This window comes from Solanum stenotomum, chromosome 2 (assembly GCF_019186545.1).
Source record: "Solanum stenotomum isolate F172 chromosome 2, ASM1918654v1, whole genome shotgun sequence".
Lineage (NCBI taxonomy): Eukaryota > Viridiplantae > Streptophyta > Magnoliopsida > Solanales > Solanaceae > Solanum > Solanum stenotomum.
The window spans coordinates 65,282,194-65,297,953 of record NC_064283.1 but is presented as its reverse complement, the minus strand read 5'-3'; the positions used below and the strand labels follow the sequence as shown (position 1 = coordinate 65,297,953).

The window sequence follows — 15,760 nt, the reverse complement described above, 5'->3', positions numbered from 1 at the left end:
TTTGTACCTCTTTGAAAAGTTCATTGAATATACCAAAATACTCCAAGCAACCTTCAAGTTGTTGCAATTCCAGCCAAATATACCTATACAAACATAAAAAAAAAAAACTGATATAAAAGACTGAAAAAAAATATCTTTCATTATCAAAGAAGAATCATTTTGGATGAATAAACTTAATAGAAATATGACCATCTAAAAAACATGTGAATCTTTATAGATGAAGCTTGTATGAATTATTTTTTTAATTAATAGCACCTCTTCAAATTCTTTACTTCAATATTAAAGAACAGAGTCTATTTAGAAGGGAAAATGTAGCTATTTTAGAAGAATTTTTTTTGGTTACATTGTTTTATCAATCATAACTATTCAAATTCTTCCGTTATGAGATTGATGATTATGATTAAAAGCAATATCAATATACTCATTTATCAAAAAAAATAATTAATTATTAAAGGGCTTAAGGACTTCAAATTCTATCATTATGTAATTAAAATATTTATAATTAATTAAATAATTAATGAAATTTTAAGTTAGTAGAGGAGCAAAATGGTATTTCAACTTTTCAATTTGAAGCTTCCACTTATAATAATATATGATAAGTCACTAAAATTAATCGTCTTGTGTTTTGTTCTAAAGATCGCATGTGTTCAAAATTAATAATCTCTTTCCATTGGTAAATTTTTTTAGTTACTAATGTTATCTCAATTTTTCATATGAACTCTCTTTCTTAAGGACCAAAATTGTTACCATCCCTTCATTATATTATATAATTTAACGATGGAGAAAATTTTGAAAAATAATTTTGGTTATAATACGTCCGTAAACAATCAATATTGAAAAGTTATAGAAATCAAATTCATTGATAATTTATCACCTTTGAATAGAAGCATGGAAACAAACTTTCTTGTGGATCAATCTGATAATTAGGAATGTGACATATCAATCTTTTCTATCGAAGTACGGTTGACTGTGAATTATAATTATACGTTCGTCAACAGTCAAGATTGAAAAATTGTACAAATTAAATTCATTGATAACTCATCACTTTTGGCTAGAAGCATGGTAAGAAAAAGAACGATGCTAGGGTCTTCTAACGAAAGATAAATGAATGATAATTGAATAAATAATCGTAGTTAATTACTAGACTAACACTTAAATCAGCTATGACATTATCGATTGGTGTGTCTTAAATGTTTGGTCTTAATGACATTGAATAGAGGATTTTAATGTGTTTGCTTGGAAGGTGTAATTCGTTATGCGGTAAATCAACAACATTAGATTTAGTTCTTTCCTTTTTTTTTTCTTACTTTCCTCGGTTGATTTGATCTCTTTTCGAGCTATAGCATGGTTAAGTGATTTTTTTATTATATTAAAAAATAGAGTTGAATAACTTTTTGAAATAATTGTCATTAATTGAGTGAGCTTTATATTACAAAATAAAATTGACTAACTACTTATTATAAAATAAAATAAGATAATTTTTAGAGATAATTATCATTAGTTGAGTGACCATTATTTTAAAAAAAAATAAAGTTGATTAAAAAATATTACTCCCTCTGTTTCAAAAAGAGTGGTCTAGTTTGATTTGACACGGAGTTTAAGAAAATAAAGAAGACTTTTAAATCTTTGATCCTAAATTAAAGTTATGTTAAATGTACAAAATTGTCCCTTAATCTTGTGATCTTAAACATGCCACGTGGAAAGATGAAATTAAAATATTACCCAAATAAGAAAGAAGTCAATCCTTTTGAAACAGACTTAAAAGGAAAGTGAGTCATTCTTTTTGAAATAGATGGAGTACTGTTTGAGAGCCTATACACAAAATTAACTCCACATATAAATATAATAATATATATACTAGGGCTCAGCTTAGGGTGTCAAAAGGTTGGTCATGATGGAGATGTATATTGATAGTAATAATACTCAAGGTAGTGATTTTTCTTTTTTTTTTCGATCTTTACCTTTACTTTTTTTTTGTCTTTTGTTTTGTCAATGATTTTACACTACTACTATAAAAATTGTTTATTTTTAATGTGTGGTTTGTGGGCTATCACTCTGGAGCGGAGTTTACTGTATGTGAACCCTAATGTAGCAAGTGTGGGTTCTAGTTGGGACAAGTTATCTTGTCAAGATCCCAATTTGGATTTGACTGTAAATTGCAATTTCAAAAGTAAATCAACTCAGTTTTTTGGGGACAATTTTCTATGATTTATATGAACTGGAAAATGGATGTCTAATACAACAAAATTGAATAATAATGACCCTTGTGCCTCATTAATTGGGATTTAATCTTGGATTTGCCAAAGTAGTTAATCTTGTTCTGTAATTCAGCTTCAAATTAAGCTATACTAAGTAAGATCATTACATATCACAAATTAATTATCCTCTCAGTATTGTTATCCAATAGAAATAACGCTATAATCTCAATTAGTTATCCTTTATCCCTTGTTTGCTAGAGTTCTTAGTATAATCCTACTAATGAGGTCTCTCAGTAGATAGACTCTTGGCTCAAAAGAAGTATTATCATTAATTGTATAAAAATATTATCCAACACAATTGCAATTATGAATGGTAATCAAATTTTCTAGTGGAGATTCGTACTTTTATAGTAGTATAGATTAAAAGATAGAAGTATTAATATATTACCAAATACCCAATAAAAGTGGAAATTACTTAACTTTCTTAGACAAGTACATTTGGACGTAAGGATGTGGCGTAGTTGTCAATAAAGGTCGAGAATCATAAGGTCTTAGGTTTGAATCTCACAGGAGACAAAAAAACACTAATTGATTCATAGACTAAAAACCACTAGGTGATTCTTCCCATATTTCATAGCCTTAGTGGATAGAGTTACCTAGTACTTATTGCTGGTGGGAGGTGCTCGGACACCACAGACATTAAAAAATTGTAATAATATGCCTGAAATATGTAACATTTGTTGTAAAATTTGCTTGAAATTTTAATGATGTAAGCAATCAAGTTCTTTAATATTTGTGTTATCTTCAATGTTTGCTTTACTTATAGCACCTTTACATTCTATAGGTCAGATGGAAAATGCAAATGGAGTTGATTGGCAGGAAGAGGTTTACCAAAAGGTATGGTTTGCGATGGTACTTTTAATTTTTATAGGATTTTGAAAACTGTGGAAATTTGATATGTGGATTTTGATAAACTGATTGGTTATANTAAACTAGAGTTGAACAACTTTTCAAAATAATTATCATTAGTTGAGTGACCTTAATGTTACAAAACAGAGTTGAATGACATTTCTATTATAAAATAAAATTGAGTAACTTTTTGAGATAATTATCATTAGTTGAGTGACCTTTGTCTTACAAAATAAAGTTCAGTGAGTTTGTGAGATAAAAAATTATTACTTGAGAGATCCTACCAAAAATTAACTCTATATTATATAAATAGATACTAGGGCTCACATTAGGGGGGAAAATTTTATCAAAATTGAGATGTATACTAATACTCAAGATTGTAAGAGTACCGCCCCTGCCATGGCTGCCACCGGAGCTTCGACTGTAGAATGGCCAACAAGCTGTAAATTCCTTTTTCCGATTGTAACCTTTACTTGTTTTTTTGTTTTCTTTTTTCAATGATTATACACTACTACTACTACTTCATATTCGTAGAATTGCTGGGGATCTCTCATTGGGAGTCTCAGGTTTGAAATCTTCTTATATGCTTTCTCATCGGGGATTGTCTAGTATGGTTTATCTCTCCTATATGGTTTGTGGGCTAGTTTTACTCTGTGAACCCTAAGAAGAGTAGTGATTGTGGGTTCCCTTGTCATAAATAAACAAGAAAAGGAAATGATGATAGGTAGAGGGTGGACCCATTATTTGATGAGTTTCTAACTCTACGCCATTGACCTCAGGGATTTCTTGGCTATAAAAAGGGTAAAAAATAGTGAACAACAACGATGACACATATGTTTTTATTTTATTGGACCACTATCAATTCTTTATTCATTGAAAGAGTACAACAACATACTTAGTGGTCATTTCGTTGGTCGGGATAAGTTATCTCACATGTATATGGGATAACTTATCCTATCACTATAGTATAAATGATGGGATAAATAATCTCATGACTACCTAATACCTTCAACCAAATGCAGGATAAAATAATCCTACATTTTATCTAGGATTATCATACTCTATACCTCTCACCAAACGACTCCTTAGTGTAATCCTACTACTGGTGTCTGGGGAGGGGCGTAGCTACATACAATGAGGGGTAGCTAGTTATCCTATGTTGAAGAATGTAAAAAATTATACGAAGTATATAAGTTACAAATTATTTTTCGGGCGGATATGTTAATTTTCGGCACCAAGGGTAGGATGTATGCCGTCCTTACCCTGTGGGGTTGATAGACCCTTGGCTAAAAAAATGGTATAGATTTGTTAAATTAATTGTAATTACAATATTATCCAACATAGAGTGCACTTATGAATGGTAATCAAAAAATTTATGTTGGAGGGAGTTAAAATGTTTTAGATAAGTACATTTCAAGGGAAGTTAAAATGTATTAACATACCTGAACTCCCAAAATTTGCCTGAAATTTTGATGATGTAAGCAATCAATTTCTTTAATATTTGTGCTATACTTAATTTTGTTTTGTTTGTAGCACCTTTAGATTCTACAGTTCAAACGGGAAATGCAAATGGAGGTGACTGGCAGGAAAAGGTTTACGAAAAGGTATTGTTTGCAATAGTATTTTTTTCTACACAAGATTTTGAAAACTGTGGAAATTTGACATGTGGATATTGATACACTGGCTGGTTATAACATTATGAGAAATAGCTGAATATTTTGACATATTTCCTATGATTATGGAGTAACAAAGGAGGTTTATCATACCAAGTGTTTAGTTAAATTCATGATTGTACCTCTCCCCGCAAGGTGTTAGAAACTGGTATACTGTCAGTTGAGGAGTACTACTGCAGCTACATCTCAATCCCAAGCAAGTTGAGGTTGCCTATATGAATCCTCATTGTAGATGATACCTTGTTTAAGCTTGTCTTGGTTCAATATTGTCAACAACAAAAAAATAGTTTCAGAAGCAATGGAATAATTGAGAAGTGAAGTATTATTTGATAATTAACTGATAATGGAAAAATAGTTGATGAATGTTGTGATCGTATTATCTAATATTTAATGAGGTAATATGTATATAAGTTCGTGTCATAGTCTTCATGGCATGTCACCAACTTGCTTTATTTCCTGGCAACTAAAATCTTTAATTGCTACTTTGAGAGATAAACCTATTGGTGCAAGAAGTATATACCCGAATATATGGCTATAAAAAGATGCTCTCTGTGTAAAGACATTTGCTCATCTGTATTCGTTGGCATACTTTTTCTCTTCTTTAATTTTATTTTATTTTATAATAAAGAATTCAATGCCTCTATCTTCGAAACTTGGTGGGTACCAGGTCTGTCCCTCTATCCTTCTCTACTTACATCCCCGACTTGGGTTACTAGCTAGGTGGTAAAAGTTGGAATACTTTGACTTCACTAAGAATAAACATATAACACTAACATGCTCTGTAGACTCCATTCCGTCGTTTTTCACTTGTGAAGCCAACTACTTAGTTATTATTTCATTGATGGTAAAGGTGAAAAGTGGGGGGAAAATGATGATTGGCATTAAACTGTATTATATCTCCCAACCTAACTTTTAAAAAGTATAGTCTAATTACAAAAGTTTGTATTCTTGATGTGAGCACCAAGAAGCTAAAGGAAGCAAAGCTCAGTTACTTATTTTAATAACATTTACATGTTAATCAGTTGTAGTATTCCTCTTCTACTTCACTTTAAACCTTTTTATCTGGAAGGTTCTTTTGTGAGAATTTTATAGTTTGTTCTCTACTGCATCGTAAGTTGATCTAATTATCACCTAACCACATGGGAATGTGTTCTTGACATTTCTGCAGTTGACTTAATGAAAATTTGTAATGCAGATCAAGTCTATGAAGGAAATGTATGTTTCAAAGCTCTATCGTCTATACCAGAAAATTGCTTATGAACTGCAACTGGTATGCTATCAATATCCCTCTTAAGTGCTTCATAATAGTGCAAAATTTTGGTAGACTCCCTAGCAAGTTTTGTCAGCATGCACCAATGTGTAATGCATTTTGTAGTCTATTGGTTATTGGAAACTCCTCTAATCTCTTTGCATGTTTCTCACACCTATTATAGCTCCTTCTTACATATATTCTCTGGCATTTATATTTGATAAAAACAACTTTATTTTCCCAACGTAATCCTAGAATATTATCTAACTGGGAAATGATGCAGAAAGCTCAAAACTCTAAATGCACATTTTTGCTTCTTTGGTTGATTTTCTGTTATCGTGAGAAACAGTATTCTCATAGTGGGAATATGTTATAGTGTAGTTAACTCCCTTTCATTTCTAGCATCAGCATCATTTGTTTGTGTTGAAGCATTGTGAATGATTGTGAAATCGAGGTGGTGGTGGACACCATAAAGGGAGTTATTTACACATATCTAGGTAGACATTGCAGTGTAGATGTCATTTTATGTTAGTTTGTTTTCCTTTTGGCGAAGGAATCAAGGCCTCCCAAGTTCATCGGGCAAGGGCTTGATTTATCTGAATTTAAAGAGCACTTGAGTCAACATTTTGCTGAATTTCGGGAACCTTGCGAGCTATGTTATTTGTCTTTTTATGCCATTTCTTGAATTTTCCTCCATTTTTCTTTGCCGTGGGAGGTACTTGAAGCATGTATTTCAGAAGTTTGCAAAGGGTAAGAAAGAGGACTGTGACTAAACTGATTTTTGTTTCCGATTTGATGCAGGACTCTCGTCATCAGCGTTGTACAAATGAGCAAATTGAAAAGCTCAAGCTGTACAAGATAGCATTGGAACGCATTTTGTGTTTCTTGGGGCTTAGCAAGCATGATATTCAACCTGCTCACAAGGAGAAACTGCTTTCGGTTGAGAAGCTCATAAATTTCTTTTTTAGTCCCTCTCAGCGGCGAAAGCCTACTTCTTCTCCAGTGCATGAGCGACTTCCTCAGTCTTCCATGCTGCTTCAGCAACCACAATCACTTGATGGTCAAACCAATCCATCGATGCAACCCGTACACGGCCCATGGAAGGTAATGTGACAAAACAATTTGACCAACTTGCAACATATTTGTTTGGATAATTCACTACTACTTCTACTTCATATTCGTAGAATTGCAGGGGGATTTCCCATTGGGGGTCTCGGGTTTAAGATGTTCATGTATGCTTTCTCAATTGGGCTCGTCGCACAAGGATTGTTTAGTGAAGGTTTACCTCTCCTATGTGGTTTGTTGACGAGGTTTACTTTGTGTGAACCCTAAGGCAAGCGAATGCGGATTCCCTGGTCATCAAAAAGTTTTAAAAAATGATGAAGCCCACAAGGTCTTGGTCTAGTGGTAAGAGTGAATTTGTGACGTATGGGTTAGAGGGGTGTCACCGGTTCAAACCTGTTATAGTCTAAAGCCGTTATTTAAGTGAGTGGGTAGAGCATGGACCCATTATTAGTCGATTTTCTAACTCTGCCATTCGCCTCGGGGGTTTTCGGCTATAAAAAAGGGTAAAAAATAATGAACAACAACATACTTGGTATAATCATACTAGTGGGGTTTGGGGAGGGAAAGATGTTTGCATACCTTACCCTACCTTTGTGGGTGTAGATAGACCGCTCAAAAGAAGTGTATTAATTCGTAAAATTAATTGTAATTACAATATTATCCAAACACAAAGTGAACTTATGAGTGGCAATCAAAATTTTGTGTTGGAGGTTTGTACTTTTTAGTAGTATAGATTAAAAGATTGAAATATTAATATATAACCAAATACCCAATCAATACCCTAGTGTAAAGTGGGAAACTTAGCTTTTTTAGACAAGAACATTTGGCGGGAAGTTAAAATGTATTAATATACCTGAAATGTCTAGCACTACCCCAAAATTTGCCTGAAATTTTTATGATGCAAGCAACCAACTTCTGTAATATTTGTGTTATGCTCAATTTTTGTTTTATTTGTAGCACTTTTTGATTCTACAATTCTGACGGGAAATGCAAATGGGGTTGATTGGCACTTGGCAGGAAGAGGTTTACCAGAAGGTATGTTCGCAACGGTATTTTAGTTGGACAAGATTTTGGAAACTGTGGAATTACATAAACTGGCTGTTTATAACATTATAAGAAATAGTTGTATGTTTTGAAATATTTCCTATGATTATAGAGTAATAGAAGAGGTTTACCATACCAACTGTTCAGCTAAATTCATGGTCGTACCCCACCCCCGCAAGGTGCTTTATATATTCCATGTTTTAGAAAAAACAGAAATTGAGCATGTTACCTGATAACTTGTTAGAAACTGGTATATTCTCAATTTAGAAGCACTACTACAACTACAATCCTAAGCAAGTTGAGGTCGATTATATGAATCCTCACCGTCAATGGTGCACTGTTTGAGCTTGTCTTCGTCCAATATTGTTAACGACAAAAAATTAGTTTCACAAGCACTGGCATAATTGAGAAGTCAAGTACTCTTTGATAAATTAATTGATTACAGAAAACTAGTTCTTGAATACTAAGATCATATCGTCTTAATTCAAGAGGTAATATGTCTATAAGTTTGGATCAAAGTCTTCTTAGTATGTCACCAATTTGTGTTACTAGCTAGGAATAAGTTGGAATACTTTGACTTCTCCAAGAATGAACATGTAACACTAACATGCTTTGTATACTCCATTCCTGTCATTTTTCACTTGTGAAGGGTGTAAAGTTAAAAAAAATTTAGAAAATGATGATTTCCATTAAACCATATTATATTCTCCAAATCCAACGTTACAAAAGTATATTCTAATTCCTCCTGGTTGGCTGGTCTATGATTTCATTATGGAAGCAAACCTCAGTCACTTATTTTACCATCTACATGTTAATCAGTTGTAGTCTTCCTCTTTAACTTTACTTTTAACCTTCTTATCTGGAAGGTTCTTTTGTGAGGATCTCTAGTTTGTTCTCTACTGCATCGTAAGTTGATCTAATTATCACCTAACCACATGGGAATGTGTTCTTGACATTTCTGCAGTTGACTTAATGAAAATTTGTAATGCAGATCAAGTCTATGAAGGAAATGTATTATTCAAAGCTCTATCATCTATACCAGAAAATTGCTTATGAACTGCAACAGGTATGTCATCAACATCCCTCTAAGTGCTTCATAATAGTTCAAAATTTTGGTAGACTCCTAGCAAGTTTTGTCAACATGCACCAAGGTGTAATGCATAATGTAGTCTATTGGTTACTGGAAACTCCTCTTATCTCTTTGCAGGTTTCTCACACCTATAGGCTATTATAGCTCCTTCTTACATATATTCTCTGGCATTTATATTTGATAAAAACAACTTGATTTGCCGAACGTAATCCTAGAATATTGTCAGACTGGGAAATGATGCAGAATGCTCAAAACTCTAAATTCACATTTTTGCTTCTTTGGTTGATTTTCTGTTATCGTGAGAAACAGTTCTCGCATAGTGGGAATATGTTGTAGTGTAGTTAACTCCTTTTCATTTCTAGCATCTGCATCATTTGTTTGTGTTGAAACATTGTTTTTGATTGTGAAGTCGAGGTGGAAACCATTAAAGGAGTTATTTTCACATATCTAGGTGGACACTGCAGTGTAGATGTCATTTTTATGTTAGTTTGTTTTCCTTTCGGGGAAGGAATTAAGGCCTCCCAAGTTCATTGGGTAAGGGCTTGATTTATCTGAATTTAAAGAGCACTCGAATCAACATTCTGCTGAATTTCGGGAACCTTGCGAGCTATGTTGTTTATCTCTTTATGCCATTTCTTGAATTTTTCTTCCTTTTTCTTTGCCGTGGGAGGTACTTGAAGCATGTATTTCAAAAGTTTGCAGAGGGAAAGAAACAGGACTGTCACTAAACTGATTTTTTTTTCTGATTTCAAGCAGAACTCTCTTCATCAGCGTCGTACAAATGAGCAAATTGAAAAGCTCAAGATGTGCAAGATAACGTTGGAACGCATTATGCTTTACTTGCAGCTTAACAAGCATTATATTCAACTTGCTCACAAGGAGAAACTGCTTTCAGTTGAGAAGCACATAAATTTCTTTCTTAGTCCCTATAAGCCACCAAAGCCTACTTCTTCTCCAGTGCAGGAGCAACTTCCTCAGTCTTACATGCAGCTTCAGCTACCACAATCACTTGATGGTCAAACTAATGCATCGATGCAACCCGTACAGGCAAACCTCGGTACCCTACAGCAAAATTCAAACGCCCTGCAACAGTCATTTCCTAAGAAGCGCAAGCAGCAAACTGTTGCAGAACCAGCAATTAAGAGAGCAGTCCCACCGTCGGTAGATGCAGCAGCAACTTTTTTAAAGACAGAAGTTAATGCGACAGCAGCAAGCAAAGCAACAGTAGACCATGCTATTGCCAACCCACCAGATGTCACAGCTTCAACAGTCTTCGATCCAGCTTCAGCAACCACAATCCCTTGACGGTCGAAATTAATCCACAGATGCAACAAAACAATATTATTGACTTGCAACATGATTGTTTGGATAATTCAATTGTTTATGTTTTGTGCACTTGTTAACTCGTGCACTTGTTAACTCATGCACCCTTCCCTAGATTAGGTGAAGTATTGCAATTATTATGATAAATTACTTAAATTTCATGTGGGAACTCAGGATAAAATTTGAAATATCCATCTTTATATTTTTCTCTGTTTGGATGTTTAGCATCACTTACAAAGGTCACAATTTTTCTCAAAAATTTTATGGTCTCTTTTTTTCTTCAATTCATTTCTTTGATTGGTATGTTTCATTCAATAATGATACTATTTTAATTGGTTTTCAAATATAAAAGTTCATTATACTATTTTGATGATAATACTAACTATAGTTTACTTGTCAATCTGTTGTCTTAGCAAAGCTTTAGAGCATTAAACCTAACAATGGTATAGTGTATTCATCATTTTGAAATCTTGGATACACCTCTAAGCACAAAAAAAACGAACTATGAAATAAAACATTTGATTGATATTCTTCTTTTTTTTCGTTTCAGAACTCTTGAGATAGATAAGACTAGCAAAATTTGTAACCTACTAGTCTCTGGGAACGTGTGTTGCATGTTTGTTTCGTACGAATATACATTTAAGTTACAAATCATAAATGTATTGATTTTCATATTGAATAGGAGATGATTTATGAAGTAACTATATAGTAAGGATGATGATTTTAAAAAAGAAACATATATATATGATGTGATTAAATATATGTTTCTATGTACAAATGAAATATGTATCTATATAAGATTATAATCTCATTTTTATAATTACATATAAGAAGTTATAGTGGGGAATGAAATTTACTTTTTATTCAAGTATTATAGAGATTCGAACAACATATGTCTTCTTATGATGGATAGTAAATCATTATGAATTTTATGGAATATATCTACAAAGAAATATATAACAGTATCATGGTTAGTTCAATCATAATAAAATCACTTTATAAGCAAATATGAAGGACAATTTCAAATTCATGTTCCATATTACATAAAGTTTGCTAAAAAAAATAGTAAATGCTAAAACTTCTTTTTCTCAACAAAATACCTAAAGCAACAAGTTTTAAAATTTCATAGAATTTTTTTTTTAGTTACACAATATAACGAAGATACAAAATGCATCAATTTAATATTCCAACTTTTCTTCTTTTTACTTCACACCCCAACCCTAGGTGAGGCGGACAAGTACCATACGAACACATGCTTTACAAGTGACGTATGATGAGAAAGTAAATGTCTAGGCAGATAGATTTACTGATGAGAAGCTTCATATACAACACATTTTGACTAGTTGAACCGATACATGTGACAAGTGAAACTATGAATACAGATGATAGCTTTACAATGTCTACAAAGCCTCTACTGGAATCCATGACTGTACCACTATGAAAATATGCATAGTAAAGACTTGGCAAAGCCCCGAATCAACCTGGAGCTCACCAACAACCGCTGAGTATCATGTGCTTCTATTGGGGAGATCTACTAGTTAAGTACATGTACCTGCAACATGAAATGAAGTGTTCCCACTAAGGGACGTCAGTACGAAAGAATGTACTGAATATGTAAGGCATAATACAACCATATGTAAAATGAGAGCTCAAGTGAAACCAAATACCAATAGATAAGGATTAGAGACCACTTTTGCTTATACTTGTGTAATCGTGTATGTTACATTCTTTTCTTTACTTTTCTGTGCATTATAATATTTATAAGATATATGATACAAATGACCAGTTGATCATCGGTAGAAGAGGATGACCTATTCAAGGCATTTTAACCCCTGGGATGCTGTCCTCATAATTCCACAAATTAGGATTGGCCCATGCTAGGCTTTCGCCCCTGAGCTGCTACCTTTCCATACCAATTAGGATCGGCCCATGCTAGGCTTTCGCCCCTGAGCTGCCACGCTTCTATACCAATTGGGATCGACCCATGCTAGGCATTTGCCCCTGGGCTGCCACCCATCATTATACAAATTGCTTCACTTAGATTCTTTAATTGTTGTTTTGATGTTCATAACTCTTTTGAGATTATTCTTTTGATGATCATAACTCTTTTGAGATTGTTGTTTTGGTGGTCATAATCATTGTTGAGAGTTGGAACTACGAACCACTAGTAGAAGACATGTGAATATGGACTTACGATAATAACAATGACATGGGAAACAAATATGATACCAACGTAATATTTAGGAGCTTATATGACTCAGGAAGCATTTTGACATCTCAAATTAAAGCACATATCAAGTGAAGACATTTAACTTTCAGCCAAGAAATTTGAACTCTATATGGTAGCCAAATACTCACTAATTCAAATACAAGGTATACATGAAAGTGAAACCAAGGGAGAACGTAGGCAGATTCAACTCAAGGACAGATACATATTCCAAGTAAGTACATATAAAATGTACAATAGAGCAAGTAGGGATCTTGTGAGGTAACATTATAGTCTAACACAATGGGAGTAATAACCAATAAAAGGAACATATGAACATGTGACAAGATGACATATATATAGACAATTGAAGCAAGTTGGCATAATATGGGCAGATTGTATATCCAACATATAAACATATGTACCATGTGTAATCTAGGATCATTTTGATTTATATAAGGGAAATACATGCCAAGGGTACTTTGACGATGAAATAAGTTTAAACCTTGCATGCTAATACTTGGTAGTGCAAGCACATACATTTAGTAACAAACTCATATTAGAGTACTCACTTTAATGCTCTAGGGAGTAGGAACTACAACTATCGATCAGTCACTACCAAGGGCACTTAGAAAGCTTACTTTTTGTAATACAGGTGTTGGATTCATGCCAAAGAAATAGGAAATCAAATAGCCTTACATACCTTGCTATACAATTCAAAAAGTATGACTTAAGCTCCTTCCCTTCAGATTACTAATCTACAATAAAATAATTTGTAAGACTAGTATTAGTAGCTAATCAATCAATTTGAGCTACTTGATCTCACCAAAATAGTAACCAAACAGTAAGCATGCAATTTATCTAGCCAATCTTTTCTTTCCTTCATTTTCCCTTAAATCGTGTCTATATACTGTACAACCTTCGTATCAGGTCCTCCCCAAATCTCCCTGCAATATTTAAGTCCTTTAACGTCTCCATAACTTCCCTGCACATCCAATCACATCCCTTATCATAACATACATAAAGCAATCCTTAAACATAATAATGTAACATAAGAAATATGAATCATAGTTTCTGATCACCAGCACTTGAAGAGCTAACATTACACTTTTAAAGTGCTCAAACAAGCTCATAACTGAATTTAAAGAGGACTCCCCTCCATGGCTGTCCCAGCATGCACTAATCACCAGAACATCCTCCATATAACACCATGTAAAAGGAACAAATTCCAACTCACTAACACATACCAAATGTCCTAATTAACTCAAGAACAAGAGAGAGAAAATTGCAGTAGCTTACCTTGCTGGACAAAACTACCACTTGCTAAGACTTGAATTCTTCAAGGTAAAGGTTGTCCTCCTTAACTTGTTTTAAATTATACCTTCCAATTGATTGAACTCCTTAATATTCAAGAACCCTAATGGTATTTAATGGCTGCTTTACGAAGCTAAGCGAGAGAAGATAGAAAGCTCTTGAAATCAAATTTTTTTGTCAAAGTAAAAATGGTTGGAAAAAGCTGATATCAATCCCTTTTAAAAGTATTTGATTTGGTTGACTTCCTCACTCATTTTGGGCCATAATTTGTCAAGTAGGTGATCCACTTACTTGGACTTTTCACTTGGGCCTTTTTGGACTTAAGAACATTGGGCCTTGGTTGTCCATTTTCCCCTTATTCTTCTAATCAACTTGGGCCAGATTAATGAAAATAGGTGGTAGTGTACTTGGTCCAATAACATGGTCAAAAGAGTCTTAGTAGGTGATGCACCTACTTAATCCTTTGGGCTGGTCAATAAGTCAAAGTAGTTGATGCACCTACTTGGTCCTTTGGGCTGGTCAATGAGTCAAAGTAGGTGATGCACCTACTTGGTCCTTTGGGCTGGTCAATAAGTCAAAGTAGGTGATGCACCTACTTGTCACCTATTAGCTTAGTTAAGTCAAGCAAGCACCTCAATATTTTATTCCATTTCTAGACCTTAATACCTTTAACTTAACTTAAAACGTTTATACACTATGTCACTTTAAACTTTAGACTCAAATACCACCTTATGATCTCAAGTTTAACTACTTCCATAGACGTCAACTTAATTGGGTCGCATCAAAATCTACGGACAGTTCGTTTTAAACCTATTTTATTGTCCTAGTCGCATAGGAAACCGAGTCGATAACTATACCACAAGGCACATTATAAGCGTCATGCAAATAGAACTAGTACACGTAGAATACGGGGTGTTACAATTTTCTTCAATTCTTCCTCTTCTGAATTGAGCGTATTTAGTCACAAATAACATATGAATTGATTTTCATTTCATATATAAATAAGAGATGGTTTATGAAGTAACAATAGTAAGAATAATAATTTTTAAAAAGGAACATCACATTCACAAATTATCAATTATTCAATTACTATTGTCCTACCCAACCCAACTTGTTGTAAAGAATAAAAATCTTAAATCTCTTAAAAAAAATAATACATCACATGCATGTAGATGAATGCCATCTTATACAAAGAATTGCTCTTTCTTGTATACAATCGATTACCCAAGAAAGAATCGGTACATCGATTTGTGTACCGTCCTTCAATTGTAAATAAATAAATAAAAATTAAACAAAAAGTTATAATATTACATGTTGACTTGTTTTTTATGTGTTGGGAAAAATACTACAATATTGATATTAGATTGGAATCGCAAAATAGTAAACAACTTATTACAAACACTGTGTTGTGGCAAGCCATTGGCTTGAAAGCGATTTCGGGCCGACTCTGGTGCAAATCGTTGTAGCCGGTCGCTCCCCAAGGTTCCACAGTTGCTCTCAAACACGTGCACTCATGACTGAAAGTTTGGAGTTGCACAAAAACAATTACTCGGAAATCCACAATAGGAAGAATGATTGTTTAAGCCAATAAAGAAATTGTTGAAGGAGATAGTAAATGAAAGAAAGGACTTGGTTTTCTTTTCTGTGTTTAGCTCCCAAATGATATCCTTAAATAGGAAAATTATTTAC

At 33.5% G+C, this 15,760-nt stretch overlaps 3 protein-coding genes across 5 annotated transcripts in view; all 3 read left to right on the top strand.

Moving 5' to 3' along the window:
* LOC125854978 (mediator of RNA polymerase II transcription subunit 15a) overlaps nt 1–15,760 on the top strand; it is a 162,868-nt gene that overhangs the window by 7,989 nt on the left and 139,119 nt on the right. The window lies entirely within an intron of this gene.
* The window catches only part of LOC125854980 (mediator of RNA polymerase II transcription subunit 15a-like), a 129,533-nt gene continuing 116,993 nt past the window's right edge, over nt 3,221–15,760 (top strand). Inside the window, exons 1-2 of the mRNA XM_049534609.1 lie at nt 3,221–3,549; nt 4,650–4,711. Of these exons, the coding sequence (XP_049390566.1) occupies nt 3,465–3,549; nt 4,650–4,711 (147 nt within the window). The 5' untranslated portion in view covers nt 3,221–3,464. The remainder of the gene's footprint in view (nt 3,550–4,649; nt 4,712–15,760) is intronic.
* LOC125854999 (mediator of RNA polymerase II transcription subunit 15a-like) lies at nt 8,052–10,733 on the top strand. The gene is made up of 3 exons (XM_049534630.1): nt 8,052–8,129; nt 9,130–9,204; nt 9,985–10,733. Exons 1-3 carry the CDS (start codon nt 8,082–8,084, stop codon nt 10,531–10,533), a joined length of 672 nt encoding a protein of 223 aa, XP_049390587.1. The 5' UTR covers nt 8,052–8,081; the 3' UTR covers nt 10,534–10,733.

Excerpts from the sequence above, each read along its gene's own strand:
- LOC125854999 (XM_049534630.1), top strand. The coding sequence starts at position 8,082 with ATGCAAATGGGGTTGATTGGCACTTGGCAGGAAGAGGTTTACCAGAAG. Across the intron at positions 8,130-9,129 it reads AGGAAGAGGTTTACCAGAAG|ATCAAGTCTATGAAGGAAAT; the intron begins GTATGTTCGCAA and ends TTTGTAATGCAG. Across the intron at positions 9,205-9,984 it reads TTGCTTATGAACTGCAACAG|AACTCTCTTCATCAGCGTCG; the intron begins GTATGTCATCAA and ends GATTTCAAGCAG.